Source organism: Mustela putorius, unplaced genomic scaffold, assembly GCF_011764305.1.
Source record: "Mustela putorius furo isolate JIRA1106 unplaced genomic scaffold, ASM1176430v1.1 tig00003834_pilon_pilon_pilon, whole genome shotgun sequence".
Lineage (NCBI taxonomy): Eukaryota > Metazoa > Chordata > Mammalia > Carnivora > Mustelidae > Mustela > Mustela putorius.
Genome location: NW_025421987.1, coordinates 89,088,690 through 89,105,860, shown reverse-complemented (window position 1 = coordinate 89,105,860; position 17,171 = coordinate 89,088,690). Strand labels below are relative to the sequence as shown.

Below are 17,171 nucleotides of genomic sequence, written 5' to 3'. Positions count from 1 at the left end.
TTATTACACACTCAGAAGGACAAGAGAAGCATTTAAAAATGGGAAAGGGGTATGCCTGTGAGGCTAAAACAATTCGCTAAAGTCCAAGAAGTCACACGGCACATGTAAGGTCCTCATATTCAGAAGTACTAAATATGCCAGAAATCTTACCAAAATTCATCTCAGAATAACATGCATTCCGTTACCATTCCTTGGGCAGGCCAAGTGTGCTTTATAGGATTACCTCATTTCATCTTCACAAGTCTCTGGGGAAAATTCTGCAATGACCCCCATATCTGTGGGGGGACTGAGGCTCAGAAAGAGCTCTCTCAAGGAGACAAAGCCTTAAATGATGAAATGAAATTCAAACCATGTTCCTCACACCATGTTACACCATTTCCCAATACTGCTCATACAATCCTTAGCCCTGAGGGATACAAGAAAAAATGAAGGAGACTGTCACCAGAGCACCACTTAAGTAGAAAAAAATCAACAATGCAGTCCCAGGAAGGATGAAAAATAGACGGAGAGCCACACAAAACACAGCAGTGTGGTCACTTCGTATAAGGACAAAGGGCCACAGGTGCTTGCAAAGGTTCTGTGGACATGACTGCCACAGAGTTTACTGCAATAAGTAATTTCTTGTGCTGGCCCGAAGTCACTGTCCACGTGGTCTGTTTACAAAGGCAAGGGATTTTGTATTGTTTCTCTTTTCAATAAAGATTTCAAAGGGTGATATTTGAAATATTATTTCCTAAAGAGGTAAGCTTCTGTTCAGGAGACTTTCCCTCATAGATGTAACTGTCCCCCCTGCCCCTCGATCAATAGGACATTACAGTGTTTCTGCTTATGTTCTAGACAAACTAAAAATGTGTGCTGTCAGCAGAGACTACAGGACGAGGGGTATGAAGGACTGAATATGGCCTTGGCTATGTCCCCAGCGATGGAACGGAAGAGGTCATTTTCCTCCTTTCTGTGATTCTGTATTCTCATGTCTACAAAGAGGACTTGGTTTCCAGCACCAGCATTGTGTGGCCCTAGTACGATGCGATACGTACTTAAGTTAATTTGTCTCTGGGGAGTAAAACGAAATAAAATTGAACCTAAAAGATGCAAAACAGTATTAAATCCTGCAAGATCTTAATCTTGAAGAACTTTCAGATCTGTTCTGTGGACTCCAGGGCTGCAATGAGTTAGAGCCGGCAGGTCATGGGAAGATACTGACAGGGCCAGAAACTTCTGCAGTGAACTTGAGCCTCGGGGTTCTGCATAGCTAGGTGTAACTCCCGAGACCTTGCACCCAAAGCTTCCTTTATGTTATGTTTGCAAAAATGCGCCAATTTTTCCGCTGCACCAATTTTCCACTAACAAGTGTTAAACAGATTAAAATCATGCAGCAAGACAACAAGGAAATGTATTTTTAAGTTTAAAACCAGTTTATATTCATTCATCAAATTGCTGTATCAGAAGATAGCTTAATGTGTAGATTTAAGTAGCCTGAGAAATAACGAAGATAGAATATGTTTTAGCCACCCAGCTATGTTATTAAAATATAGTTGTTGTGTTCTTAAAAAACAAAACAAAACAAACTCAATTATTAGCTCAGTCAGCCTACTGTTCATCTTCCTTTAAGGGAAATTCATTTCCCTGTATTATAAAGGATCTATCTGTTCGCATCATTGAAAACCTGCTGGGTACTGTAGGTTGGAAATCTTCTGGGTGGAGAAGAGGTGATTCAAAGGTCCCAGGAATTTGAAAGAGCACCGGGGAGTCTAGAAGCCCAGCAGTGTTTCTTTACAAATACTGGCAAATTCAAATGCAGGGTGCGACCTAATAACAAGAGGTATGACAATGCCACTTGGGAAAACTTTTGCTGTGTAGGGGTGTGTGTGTGAGCTTGTACAGTACATGCCTGAAAGGCACGAGGGGATGATCTTCCCAGCAGACCGCTAATTGATGATGAACAGATCTTCCTACCATGTCTTTCTGACCTTACAGAAATAGGGGACAATTGGAAAAAATTAAGATATGCCCATCTACACACACACACACACACACACACAGGCACATGCACACTTTGAAATCTGGGGAGAAACAAAGATCTGCTGGCTACATTCTATCTAGAGCGACTGGCATTCTGCCAAAGAAGACATCTTTGCAAAGCACCCGAGGAGCAGCAGAGCAGAACATGAACTTACAATGTAGCAGGGCTCACAGTAAGCTTTCTTTTCCACGGCATAGAAGGGCTGTCCCCGGAGCTTGTTGCTGCAGATGATGCAGGTGAAACAGTCCACGTGGAAGACCTGATCCATGGCAGTGCATCCTGTCCCTTCCCCAACGACATTCTCCCCACAGCGAGCACAGCGGCCTGAAAGACAGAAAAACGGATTGACTCCTGAGAATATATCAAGGAATCCTTTCAGTCTTTCTAGGGCTGAAGGCAACATGGAGGAGACAGCAGACTCAAAATGGCAGCAGCAGCAACAACAGGACTAACACCACCAGTGCTGCCACCACCAGGAGCAAGATCACTGGGGTAGAGCCACCCATGGCCCAAGTATGGCCGCCATGATGGGAATTTTCCATGAGGCATTTGAGGACCTGAGCCTCAAAGCTCAAGGACCTACAGAAAGTGACAGAGTAGAAGTCAGATCTCCTGATGCCGAGGCCCCTGCTGTGCCTCTAATCTCACACCAGGTGTAAGAGGAACATGACTCAGCAAGGTAGCAGTGGAAGGCACATCTAGAAGGTCTTTCTGCTTAGAGAGTCTCCATGTCTGGTTAGACGGTGGGGGTAAAAAAACAAAAAACAAAAAAACACCGCTTCAACTCCTTTCAGAAAAGCCCAGGTCGTAAAATCTCTGCATCCAGCCCTCTGTGATAGACAGATCAAAAGCAAGTCCCTTTTATTTCCCGACAGTTCCAACAGCTAGAAAGTTCTTTCTCATATTGAGCCAGACTGCTTCCTCAAGCTAACTGCTACCCCGTACTTCCACTTCTGTTTTTTAGGACCTCGTGAAACTGTCTCATCTCTTACACCTGACACCATTCAAGTTATTACAACTCAGTTAGTATTGCCTCCAAGTCTGATCCTGTTTGAACATCCCTAAAATCTGCAACAGTTCCATAGACTCTGGTTTTGAATCCTGAGGTCCTGGTTGTCACCATCCAGCCCAGTGTTCCGTAAACTTCCAGCACTCTTAAACTGATTTATGGGGCATCTGGAACCCATATGGACATCAGATTTAGGTTTAAAAATTTCATTGTTTTAAATAGGAATAAGAAAACATAACTGAAAACAAATATTTATGTCAGTGTGAGGCATCATGCTGGCTGCAGTCTGTATCTCGATCTGGTTCCGTCATGGGAATCTTGAGCCAGAGGTCAGATCCACATCCAGTTTTCCTTCCTATTCTTTATTTCTATAAGTAAGAAGTCTTCACAAATAATTATCGGTCACTGGGAATATCAACAAGAATCGGAGGGCTTTAACACATAAGCTGTAGTGAACCTCAGGCTTCCCCTGTGCCAGGCATCTTCGAGGTGCTTTTAGACATGTTAACTCATTTCATATTGACAGCCCCCTATGTCATAGGTCTGCTACTGTCCCATTTTACAGATGAGGATACTGAGTCACAAAAAAAACAGTTAATGAAATTCAAATTCAAGTAGTCTAGCTTCAGAGTCCATGGTTTTAACCACTATGCTGTCTGGCCTCTGTTTCCTTCTGTGCATTAGGATTGAACATAGAGCTGACATTATGGGGAGATTCTCACTGAAGACTGCTTTCAGCACTCCATCACATTGGATTGACAATCATTTCACACCTACAAACGGGAGGCTAAATGTTTCAACTTGGGAGAAAAGAGGCAAATATATTTCTAATCCTCTCTGGTTATACTGGCACTGGAAAATATTCCTATACGCTCTGTTGCAGGACTCGAATGTATTTTTAAAATATAACCCAAACTACAGATCATTTTTTTGCCTTAAGAAATAAGAAATATCAAGTACTGGAAAAAAGAGTTAAACTCCTGGAAACTGAGCTCTCTCCACTATAGTTGACATTATGAAGTCCTGATATCATAGTCTTGATATCTGATAAAAGCTTTTGTAATAAATTTGTGGCTTATTCTACAAACTTCCACCCAAGAGTTATTCTGTTTTTATCTATTTTTATCTGTTTTTATCATGAGATACATAACCTTAGAAAGTTGCCTTTAAAATTATGGACTTTCATTGCCTTTAGTAACAAAATTAGGTTATTGCATATGACACTAATTTTGTGATTATTCAGGAGAAAAACCCCAACAGCTTAACTGGTTTACTAAAAAGTTCACTGTGCTATGTTTGAACTCGATGCTACATTCCTCAAAGCTTCATGTCACTATCTGTCATTTCATCACAGAAAACACATTGTGATTGTAGGCCAATGGATCACCAATTCATAAAATCCTATTTTTTAAAGAGTCATCATCATACTTAGTATTCAAACTTTTCCTTTATAACTGTTTGTGCAAACTTACACATTTATCTTAGAATGTACAGATTCACTTCCAATATTTATATTGGAACCCTCTTTCACCAAAATCTCCATTTTTAATATTAATCCAAAGTGGTATTTATGGTATTACCTTTATTACTATTTTTCCTGCCTTCACTGAATCATATTGAAATCACCCATCTATTTTGTTGAACTGAAGAAATGTAATACAATAGTGATAATGAAAAATGTAGGTTTAGCAGCAGCAGCAGAAAAATAATACATACTAATGACATGAAAATACTCTAATTTTACATTTCAAATGTGTTAAATTCAAGTCAACAGAATTATTTTTATTTATTACTCTTTCCCCTTTAGACCTTAAACAGGGCTCCCTGATAGTCCACCAGGGACTAGTAATGATGTGTGAGCCACATCATTCTGGGGGAAAAAATTCTGGCTAAATGTCACAGTCTACTGGTCATTGCCTCCATTAGACAACTGGAGGTAGAGATTCTGATCTGGACCATGGCTGGTCTGAAGTATAGTCTCTGGAACCCTAGAGCTGGAGTCTACATAGTCTATGGAGAGTTTGCTTGCTAACCCTAAGGATGGGGGAGAGAATCTCAATCACTGATTAGAGAAAAAGATGAAGGGAGATCCCTAAAGGTCAGGCTGAAAAGACAAGTTTTGAAATTTTCATTCTGTTCAACAAACGTTCCCCAGGTATCTGCTCTTTGCCACCACTATATTTGGCTTCTGTGTGATCTACGGAAATGGATTTGATGATGTCAGTGCCTTTTACAATCACTACAAAACTCTATACAATCTATAATTACATGGAAAAAGGTGCCAAGTGCCAGAGGAGAAAGTGTTATGGAGGTGTGGGAAGGAAATCATGTGTGAGAGGGGCTCGGCCAAAGGTTCTGTGGAGAAAGAGGCATTTGAGCCCAACTTAAGGATGGAACTGTGACAGGTGGAGATGGGAGAGAGAAAAACATTCTGGTTTTTCCAAAGGGAGTGAGTGGCTGGGCTTGACTAGGTCCCAAACCTCTGCAGTAACTTGGTGCTAGCACAACAAGGATTTGTCTTCTCAGCTATGAAAGCAGATGGGCTGTATTCATAAGGAACAATCTTCTCCTTTATAATTTGGAGAACATTCTTCCAGAATGGGTCAGGCTAATATGCTGGACCCAGACATGACCAGCTCAGCTGCCTCCCGTATTTTTCCTATTCTTGGGAGAAATCGGGGACACAGGCTCGAGGGCAGTCAGTCTGGCACCTTTAAAATCACAAGCACAGAAAAAGAGCGAAGAACAAAAAATAAAAATAGCCCTACCCATCAGCAGGACAGAAAAGGTGCCCGAATGTTCCCTTTTCACATTAACAAAATTTACAAACTATGCCTTTTAGGGAAGCATTCACAATGGGAACAAAGTTACTCAAGCAGAGTACATCCTTGCCCCTAGAGGGGCTTACACTACACATCATTAAAAGCAGACCACAGTCTTAATGCCCATCTTTTGGACAAGTATCTCAGCACTTTTAAATGAGAAAAACCAGGGGAACGGTACCAGACTGGAAGGCATCAGAGCATGAAGGAAACAGTTGATTAGGGGCTGGTAGGAAGCTCAAGTTCAGACCCAGGGCTAAGGAGCTTGCTGGCAAAGCTTAGCACAGTAATTTAAAAAAATCCAATGACAGAAGATCAGACAGGCTGAGGAGAATTTTGATAGTAAATTAAGATGCCTGAATCATAATAATAAAAAAGAACCCGTTTCTAAAGCTTGCTTATACATACATTATTGCTTGCTATGTGCACGGCTTTGTATTTGCTCCAGAACCAGGTACGGGTTCTTTTCACTCCTTCACCCATGGACCCTGTCCCAACTATAGCAACCTCTGGAGTGACGCTTTCTGGAAGGCTTCTCCCCGCTGCATGCCTACTACCCCAATCGGGATCCTTCACCTTTCATCATGGGCCATTAGAACAGCTTCCTGATTGTATAAATATATATATATATATATATATATATATATATATATATATGTATGTATCTGACTTATTTCCTCTTAAAAATGGAAAGACTCTATGGGAGTCTTAGTCCTGAGTTATGTCTGGAAGGTTATGCAAAATTGGAACAAGTCATTTTTAGGAAGGGCATGGGAGGGGGGTGACATTTCAGGCCACTAACAGGTTGAGCAAGGGAGGCAGAGTAGTAGGATATAGGTTTTCATATTAATTGCATCCCACTCTCTTTCGGTAATGTGGATATATTTCCTTTAGAATGTAAAAATAAAATTTTTAATTAAAAATGCTTTTTTATGTGTGCGATCCTTGTACCATTAGCAAACACTGTTTGTTTTCGAGGTAGGATCAAAAATGTCCACAGCCATTTTGAAAGCTGGTGATACTCCCAAAGTTTCACATTATTCAACATCAAAAGTAAAATAGAAAATGTATACGTATGCAGACATCAAGCCAGGTCACATTTGTCTTCATGTCTTCCTTGCTATCTGACTTATAATAGAAATTTTAGGCACAGGCAAAGCCATATTCTATTTTTAACTATCACAATGAATTGAAACCCTATATGCCGATTGTATGATATATCAGGTTTCTCATTATGCACCTTCCGCAAAATATTCTGAGCACAGTCCTGTTTGAAAAGTTGAATCAATAAGGTTATATCAGGGTAATGAAGTCATGGTAAAGTATTCCTAGAAATAAAGATTGCTCCAATTATCCTATATATGGCCACTGGAATTATCTTCCGAGAGCAGAGCCCCCATTAAGCTGATTCAGAAATTATCCTCCACTGAAGGCACAAAAAGATAATAGAACAGCTTTGCATTCTTTTTATGACAGGTGCATATGACATTCACTGAAGGTTCTGGAATGATGGCATTTTCTCATCACCAAAGCTTCTATTTTATAGAATCCTGCAACATTAATGCGTGTCATAAGAGACGCCCTGTTTTTTCAACTACTTAAGTCCTAAGGACAGTTGATTTTTAACCTTACCAATATATTGGATAATCTGGGGAACTTAAAAAATGAAATGAAACAAAGCACTGATTTCTGGGTTCTAGCTCCATAGATTCTGATTTCATTGGATGGGATGGAATGTTCTAGGGCTGGAATTTTAAAAGCTGGAATTTTAAAAACCTGATTCTCACATTCAGCCAGGTTGAGCTGCTGTTCCAAGGGGTCTCTATTTCTGTACTGCTCATTAGGATAACAGCTGAGGAGTATTGCCCACATAGGTTTGATTCATCTGCATCCAAAACAGTTCAGGGACAGACTGTTAACACTAAGTTGGCTGAAAAAAAAATTCTACTTTTCACCAATGAGTTATCACCCTCATGCTGTCTCTGTAAGTCTTATTTTAAAGAGTTTTCAATGGCTTTCTACTCATTGACAACATACAAGAACAGAATTAGCTAAACGTTCTCAAATTTTACCAGCATTGCACAAGTTCACTTATATTAATTAGAAGCACCCCTATAGAAGTGTTCTTTTGTGTTGTAAATGAATGTATCCTATAGCAGTGCTGTACGGCCTTGAACAACACAGAATCTATCAAGAATGTCAACTGATGGCCACAGAGGGTGTGATTGTGTGTGTCAGTTTTTTCCGACTTTCTTGAACTCCACCTTTAAGTAACATGGCAATATCGAGTCTCCTAGGGTTAGTGCTATTTAGCTGTGTGAATAATGGGATCCTTATCATATCTTAAAAGCTGGACTGTAGGGCACACCTAGTGTTGTCTCCCGACTTACATATGTACAATGATATCTCCCTAGTTCATTATGGTATGGCTGAGGTGATCCTTGCTGAGATGCCTGAAGATTCCATGGGGACTTGGGTGGGAGGGAGGAGGCAGCAGATGGCAGTTCCTCTCTCTCTCTCTTCCCTACAGACACATGCCTGTGCTCTCTCGCACACACATGTAGCACAGACATGGCAGGCAAAGGAGAGATGACTGCTATAGCATGATGACCAGTGGGAGACATGGGAAGCCTTCAGAGAAATTAAAAGTAAGGAATAAAAGAAATTAAGTTAGAGTAACAAAACAAAACAAAAAAACACCCCTAATTGTCAGAGAGAACAGTAGGAGTGGGTGGATAAAGGCTCAGGCCACAGACCAGGTAAGATGGGGGTGAAGGCTGAATCCTACCGATGAAAGGAAGTCATTATGAAGTCTAGCCATGAGATGATTCATTTCTAGATACATATTTGCTCAGGCTGGACCTTCAGGGAAGACGGGGGGTTTGGGAGGGGGAGTCCCACATGGGCTTGCAAAAGCAAGCAGGTCCCACAGACTTAATTACACTTCATTGTGAAGAAGCATAACAAAAATATAAAAGAAAATTACTGTGTTTTTTTCTTTATGCCAAGCACTGCTTTAAGCACTCCACATACATTCTTTTACAGTGCTATAACCCTTACCTATTTTATTTGATAAGTAAGATGTCTGAGGTTAAGTCACTTGGCCAAGGTCTCAGGGGTGGAAGAGCCCCCACTCCTAGCCAATGCCAAGGACGTGAGAGTTATGATTGAACAATAAACTGTACTTGTAGAAAAAACACATGCTGCTGAAGAAGACGGGCTTCCGAAGTCTGACCTGGTTCCAGTCTCAGCCCCACTTCCTGCTGCCCTGAGATCTTCACAGCCAGGGAAAGAAGAGCCAATACAGCATCACCTCTCTGACCCCGAAACCTCAGCAGCTCTCAGTAAACATCGGAATCTGCGACAGGTAGGGAGATCCGTAGACATGAGGGGTCCTTAAGAGAAGATTTTAAAGTATGGAAACTCAAACTCTGGCTTCCTACTAGGAAAGCTTTTTTTTTTTTTTTTTTTTTTTTTTAAAAAACAAAAACAAAAACAAAAACAAAAATACTGATGTCCATACTTTGCTTCCAGAGAGTCTGGTCTGGAATGGGGCCCTGACATGATAATGCTAGTGTGCAGTGGGTTCGAGAATCGTTGCTCTAGAAGGAACTGCATGTGTATGTGCTGCACAGTATAGTCTGTACTACAGGATTCTGACAAAGCAATGATGGTTAGGACCCAAAGCCCTGGTCCTACGGGGCCACCTCCTAGTAAGCTGTACTTAGTCGCTTGACAAAGGTGGTGAATTGGGACACTGCGCACCCTAGTCCCAATCTCTGCCAAACTAAGTAACACACACATGCATGGGACATACACATGTCAGGACAAGCACTTTCTCACAACTTCCATTCTCAGGGAAAGCAGCTCCAGTAAAAGCAAAAATCAGATAACAACAAAAGCAAAACAAAAAACAACACTGCTTTGCAGTTCTGAATGCAATGCATAATACCCGTTAACAAGTTATATATAAAGGTGTAAAGGAAATCAGACAGAACTGAGTCTTGCCTTTGTTACTCACTGGCTATGGGAACCTGGACAGCTTTCCTAAATTTCCAGAGCCTGAAGCATGTGTTTTCCAAATAAGCAATAAGCGGCCCCCCTCAAGGATCAGGTGGTCTCAGCTGAGTCAGGTGTCCAGCCATTCTGTCAGCCCCTCAGCAAACACACTTAGGAATTTTCTATTCTGTGGTAAGTATGACACACAGAGGTAAATTTCCTCAGCCTCGGTATAAAGGGGACAGCAACGACTGCCTTCACTACCTGGCCACGAAGTTCCACAATAGCCACAAAGGGACTCATACAGGTCCTGATTCTTTTTCCCTCCAACTATAGCAGGTATAGCTTAACCTCAAATGGAGAGATCACTGCAACCAAAAGCAGGGAGACATACATTCTGGAACCACCTATAAAGCTGACAGTCAATATGGGGACAATAGAGACAGTTGCATCTGTGAGGCAGTATTCATCAAACTGTTACTAGAGAATTTAGTGTTCAACATTCATTGTGGACCCCCCAAGGGAAGATAGTAGTCAATATTTATTCAGTACTTAGTATTTGCCAAGTATTGTTTTAAGTATTTAAATATATTACCTTAGGTAATTTCTCCACTGACCTGCTGGTGTAGGTCCTATCATCATCTCCTTTATAACAGCAGAAATGGCTGCCTGGAGATGGTTAAGTCACTTGTCTGCGGCCAAGAAGTAAAATACTGAAGCTGGAATAGGGACCCAGCAGTCCGGCTTTGGTGCCCCCTTCACCTGTCCTCTAACCTGGCTTATTGCTTTAGAACTCCAAATTTCCTAAAAATATCCAGCCTGGCAGGAAGCTCACATGAACCTCACAATTCGCTTGACAGGAACATCAGCATCTATCTTGACTAAAGTCAAGATTTTCCTTCAGCTTAGTTTTTACACATGGACATTTTCATACCGCCCCCCTGAATTCTTAATATATTTTCCTATATTTAAAATTTACTTCATGATTGATCGGTTACAAGAAAAAAAACCACAATATTTACTAGTACAGTTACAACTGCTATTGCCATGATTATTTTTGATTTGTGATTGGAATCTGCTCTATGGTATCTCTCATGGGAATTTATATTTCTCTCAAGCTCCATCACAAGCTGAAAATACTTTAATTTGCCCAATTATTCTTAGTCTCTGTGATGGGAAATCTCCAAATGAATTGTGGTTATTTAAGAGCAAACCTAACCATGATGTAACTCGAGAGGATGTTTCTCAAGTTTTAGTATCTCAATGCCCAACAATAGCTATGAGCATCTTATGATGTTACCAAGCACTCCTTATATTTATATAGTACTTTATAATATTAAATGTGCTTTCTCACTTGATGCTACCACAATGAGCAAAATGAAAGTTATGACTAACATTACTTTTAAATTTCTGATATATCAAGATGGAGAGAAATCCTGAAGGCTCACTTAAAATTCCACCTCTTTCATATTGTTTGAACATTACCTCACAACAACTACACACTAGATAAGGCAATTATCTAGCAAATGAGTTAACCTAGGAATCATTTTGTGTGTGACTTGAGAGGTTGATAACAGAACTGGAATTTAGGTTTGGTTCATCTGGCCCCAAGTCTAGCAGTCTTTGACCTGGACCTCATTACCCATGCTTGTGGTACTGAACTCGGAGGTGGGGGATAGTCTCATTGGAGACTACACCCCAGCTTTTGTTTTTCCACTCAGTGCTGAAATGCCCTTAATATAATGTTAAAAGGATTTAAAAGTCTAGGAACAAAAGAACATGTGGAAAATTTAGAAAACATCTGGTTTAACCTCAGCTACCAATGCAAAAACAAAGGCTCAGAGAGAGGCGGTGCCTTGACGACGGAAGAGATGAGACCTGGACCTGGCTGCAGGCCCTAAGCAGAGTGGTCTTCTAGCTCCCAGGGCCACCTCAAATATTAGTTTCTGTCCACTAGTAGGCGCTGTTGCCTGAGCATGAGGAATATCTCCCTCCCCATATGGTGAAAGGAGTATCCTGTGGCACAAAGTAGTCCACATGGATGACTCCTGCATGATTCCAGAGCAAGGACTATCTGAAACAGCAGAACCAATCAATTCTGTCTGAAACACCCTGACATGTTCTGGAGTTTTCCACCTGGGTGCTCTGAAAATCAAAGGAATGGCAGCAAGATGTGTGTTAGTGGGATCTGCAGGCATACCTTGGGACCTCTGCTCCCTCTTTGACCATAACCCGTCTGAACTGATTAGTTTTTGTATACTGGATTTACATACAACATTCACTTGACAATAGGCTTCTGTTTTGTTATTAACTTTCAAAGGATAAAAAACACTCAAGGTGAAAGGTAGTAAATCTGTAATTATAACTGGGTTCCAATCCTGACTCTACCATATATATAACCTGTGACTTTGGGCAAGTTACCTCAACCACCTGAGCTAGTCCTGAGTACCTCAACAGAGATCCCAGCTCTTGGTGGCTTGAAGTGTTACGGGGAGGAATTTACATATTAAATTATAAACGATAACAAAGTGTAAGGGATTCCTCTAAGATATATCACTGTAAAATACATTTTTGGTATGAACGTTGATATAAATCACATGCACAATAGAGCACAATGTACTTTTCTATCTGGGCTTTCATCCAGAGTTCATATTCTAAGGAATTCCTGTGCAAATCCACAAGATGGAATGCAGTCCTAGATGTACGTGGATAGATTTTTGAGGATCTAAGCTCCCTGGAAATGCTGGCAGTGCCGTTAATCTTCTCAGTGGAGTGGGCAGAGGGATGCCACGAATACTTGACACATGATGCTACATTTGAGCTCAGAGGGAGATCCAGGCACCAACTCTCAGACCTGTGGCCATCTCCATGTCCGCCCTCGCGTGTCTGGAAAATTCTTGTTGCTAAACTGCAGTCTGCATCGATTCCGTCTCTGGCACTTGCATAGCAACACTGAGCTCTCGGAGTGCTAGCGTGATGTCTTGGGAACAGTTATTAATACATGTATGTATGCACACAGTATGTGGAAATATGCAAGATTGAAAGCAATTAGTGTATTACTTTTAGGTAATACTTCCCACCGGGACTATGCTTCTGAAAAAACTTCCCCTCACTCTCAAGAAGCTTGAACAATCGTCTGCTATCACCAGAATGTTTGGGATAAAAATGGTGTCAATTCTAAGGAAACACTTCTCAATTTTCTTTGTTAACATCTGAATAAAACATGAGAAGGTTCCCACTTTTCCCCTCTCCCCTTTCATTCAGAGAATAAGTTCCTTCACAATCTTACTTTGTGTGAGAGAGGAAATAAATAGCCACCCTTCTTTGCCACCTCCAGATTAGCAGAATCACTGGGTTTAAAAGTAGAAAAGTTTAAATTTCATTCTAATAAACTGCACTGGCTATCATCATTTCTGAGGTGTGGCACAACACTTTGTAATCAGAATGCAGCCAGAAACTGCATCTCTCCCTTGTCAGGGCTTACAGCCCTGTGAGATCAGGTGAGAAGAGGAGAAGAAAGTCTCAGAAAGTTCTACAGGAAGGGTTTGGTTGGGAATGAAGGAACACTTTTGGAATCATAGCAGATTTTGGAAAAATGGAACATTTCTATGTACCTGGAACGGGCAGATCCTTCCTGTCTCCTCTGATAAGACCTATATACATGGAGTGGGGTGGCTGGGTGATGGATATTGGGGAGGGTACGTGCTATGGTGAGTGCTGTGAGTTGTGTAAGACTGATGATTCACAGACCTGTACCCCTGAAGCAAATAATACATTATATGTTAATTAAAAAAAAAAAAGGCACTCAGTTCAGAAGTGGCTCAAGTAGAATAGGGGGAAAAAAAAAAAAAGGACCTTCCCAGGCTTCAAGTTTTCATTCTCAGGTAAATTAGAGTAAGCCTGTCTGAGGGTAAGAAGTGATCTCTTCCATGGTGTTCCATGGTGATCTCTGGACAGAAGACTCAAGACTCCAAAATCACTGAAACACTCTGAAAGTTATTCAATAATAGAAACAAGAAACGAGGCAATAGGCATGTTCTATTTATGTCAGCAGAGTATTTCTGGGCGAATCCTCTTGCACTAACGTAGTTTCCATTTTTAGATTATCATATTCGGTAAACACATTTAATTTTTATAGGATGACTAATGCCCAAGTGTCTAATAACTAGTGAGATAACACAAGGGTTCTTCCTTACTAAGGCTTATAGGGAGAGCTCCCAGAAACTCTATAAATCCACAGAAACTGCCTAAAAACAGATAAGCTCAGTAATGGGTTCTTGCATCAGCTCCTGCTCAGTGCTTTTATTTGTAGTTCTGTCTTGGGCAAGAGATACCACACAGGGGGAGTGCAAAGTTGAAGGTCTTTAGCAAAAATTTGGACTATAAACACAGCTTGGCATTATCAGCATTCTGCTAAGTTCAAAGAAGAGATAGTTACAACAAATACAGCTTGCTTTATTTCTGAAACAAAACTGTGCACATATTTGTGGCCATACTACTAATTAACCTGTAGATTGTTCCTTTTATCTATTCAGGGTCTTTTCTCCCCCCCCCCCGTTACAACATGTTGGGGATATTTTTTTCCCATCTGGAATATACTCAGACTGTTCTCTTGTAGGAACCAGGGAGGAGAGTAGTGCTCACGATGAAGGACAAGACAGACTGACGGGTACAGGAGGATTAGAGGAGCCATATATGTACACAGAGCGAGGCTTGAGGATGACTAAGGAGTGCCATGATGACGGTCTATAAATATTTGAAAGGTGTAAACACCGAGGAATAATTTAGCTTGCTGCAGGTGGTACAAATGGGAGCGGTGGTGTATCTTAAGAAAAGGAAAGACTGCTTTGAAATTAAAAAAAAAAAAAAAATTGAAACACTGAAGATATTATCCATGGGGCACGGCCAACTTGGAACAGAAGAATGGATGAAAAAGCAATTGTATTAGTGGAAAAATGTGCATAGGGGTGAGCTTGACCATGTGTGGCTGGCTGACTTTACAGAGGTCACTGAGACACCCTGAGCCACTTCTCTCAGAGTAAGGAGCAGGGTCAGAGCTTTAAAAAAATGTGCTTCAAAGAATCCTAAGGGTCCTGAGAATTCAGCTACATTCAATCCTGGGAATAGGGAGAAGGGTTGGGGGACTAGTGACTGACTAGAACCCCTTGTCACTTTCATCTGTATACCATCCATTTCCTCGGAACAATTTTTAAGGAATTTACTGACAAGAACATTTGCCTAAGAAACTTATTTCCTTAATGAAGTTTTACTATTTTTTTAATTTAATTTTTCTTTCCCCAGAGAGAGAGCGCGTGCCCTATGCATGAACAGGGGAGGGCAGAGGGAGAGGGAGAGATAGTCCCAGGCAGACTCCCCATTGAGCTCAGAGCCCAGTAGGGCTTGATCTCACCACCCTGAGATCCTGATCTGAGCTGAAATCAAGAGTTGAATGCATAAGAGACTGAGCCATCAAGGAAGCCCCCTTAATGAAGTTTTAAAGAGATATTATCAGAGATTGGTTTTAGACCCATTCCTGTTCACAAGACTCCTGACAAGGCACCAGAGGCATCGAGCTTATGCTTTCAGAAAATGTTTACATGGAGTCACTACTGTGGCTGACATGGCAGATAGAGCGGGAAGACAGATGTACTCTTGTGGAAGTCACATTCCAAGTGCACTTTTAAAGTAGGGTATCCAAAAATTTGTAAGTGAACAAGGGAATAACCCATGGAATTCAATGTGAGTCTGCATGTAATCAATTCAACTGAATACATACTAAGCACTTAACTGCCAATTCTAAAGGCTCCTGATAACTCATGCTGACGGTAAATGTTCAAATGAAACTGGTATTGAGGACTCACTGTATGTCAGGAACTCTGTCAAACTCAGGATCCTCAATTTCCACCCCAGGGGCCCCTCAGGTATATATCTTAGTGCACAATCAACCAAAACCACTACAAGCCGGGCCTGACTCCTGCTCCAACCTGCTACCAGAGTCTGCCGTATTTGATCCCAAGTCTAGTCATAGCATTTGAATTTGTTATAGTAATTATACTATTCAATTAACTATTATATAGATTAACAAAAAAGAGTGAAACATTTTAATTTTTTAAAAATAACATCGAAGTAGGATATTGTGGCAAAGTTCCATAAGGACATTTAACTTAGGAGGAAAAAAAAAAAGATAAATTGTTCTATTAGGTATGGATAAGTAACCTTAAGTTATTAAAAGAAAAAAAAAAAGCTTAAGATTACAAAGAGTTCAGCACTCACATTATTTCACAAGTGTCTTCTCCACTTTCACAAGTGTCTCCTTTAAATGAACCCAAACTGGAAATTGTTAGAGAACTCATGACATTATGCACTAGGACTTATGCAAGAAGAAAGGCCAACAGCTGTCACTCAAATATGCCTTGGCCATGTTTTTTTAATATAGTGAAATATGCTTCTTTATTGTTTCTTTATTAAAATAAATTTTATTGAAGTAGACTTTTCATGCAGTAAATGAGGCCATTTTAATAAATAAGTTCATAGGCCCTTGTAATTACCACCATGATAAAATTCTAGAACATTCCCACTACACAAAAAGCTCCCTTGTGCCCTATTAGAGTAAAACCTTTCCCTTAGCCTCAGAAAACCACTGATTATTTCTGTCACTAAAAATTTGTCTTTTCTAGGGTTTCATAAAAATGGAATTATATAGTATATATTCTTTTTGGGGGGAGGGAGAGGGGTTTGGCTCCTTTCACTCAGCATAATGTTTGTGTGATTTTCCCATGCTGCTGTACTTACTCCTAGGTCAGTTCCTTATAAATGATGGGTAGCATCTGGCTGCAAAAGTGTAGCACATTTGTTCTTTGACCTACTGATAAATATTTGAGTTGTTTCCAGTTTGGAGCCATTGCAAATAAAGCTGCTATGAATCTCTGTATGCAAGTCATTCCATAAAAAATAAACAAATAAAAAAAAAACAGCTTTCATTTTCCTTGGGTCAATATATGGGCTGACAAAGGCTGATCATATGGTAAATAGGTGTTTAACTTTTTGAGATACTATCAGACTATAGTTGTATCATTTTACGTTCTCACCAGCAATATCCAAGAATTCCAGTTCCTCCATCTTCTAATTAACACTTGGTAATGTCATTCTTCTGAATCTTAGCCATTCTGATCATTGTGTAGCAGTACCTCACAGGGTTTAAATTTACATTTCTCTGATGACTACGGACATAGAGCATTTTTCATTTGCTTATTGGTTATCTCTACATTTTATGTAGAAAAGTGTCTATTCAAATGTTTTGCCTAGTTTTTAATTCAAT

General features: G+C 40.5%; 1 protein-coding gene across 14 annotated transcripts in view; it reads right to left on the bottom strand.

Moving 5' to 3' along the window:
* LOC101676863 (LIM domain containing preferred translocation partner in lipoma) overlaps window positions 1–17,171 on the bottom strand; it is a 655,863-nt gene that overhangs the window by 120,218 nt on the left and 518,474 nt on the right. For all 14 annotated transcript variants that reach the window (XM_045088088.1, XM_045088086.1, XM_045088092.1 and 11 more), the window contains one exon: window positions 2,178–2,347. In XM_045088088.1, the coding sequence (XP_044944023.1) occupies window positions 2,178–2,347 (170 nt within the window). The remainder of the gene's footprint in view (window positions 1–2,177; window positions 2,348–17,171) is intronic.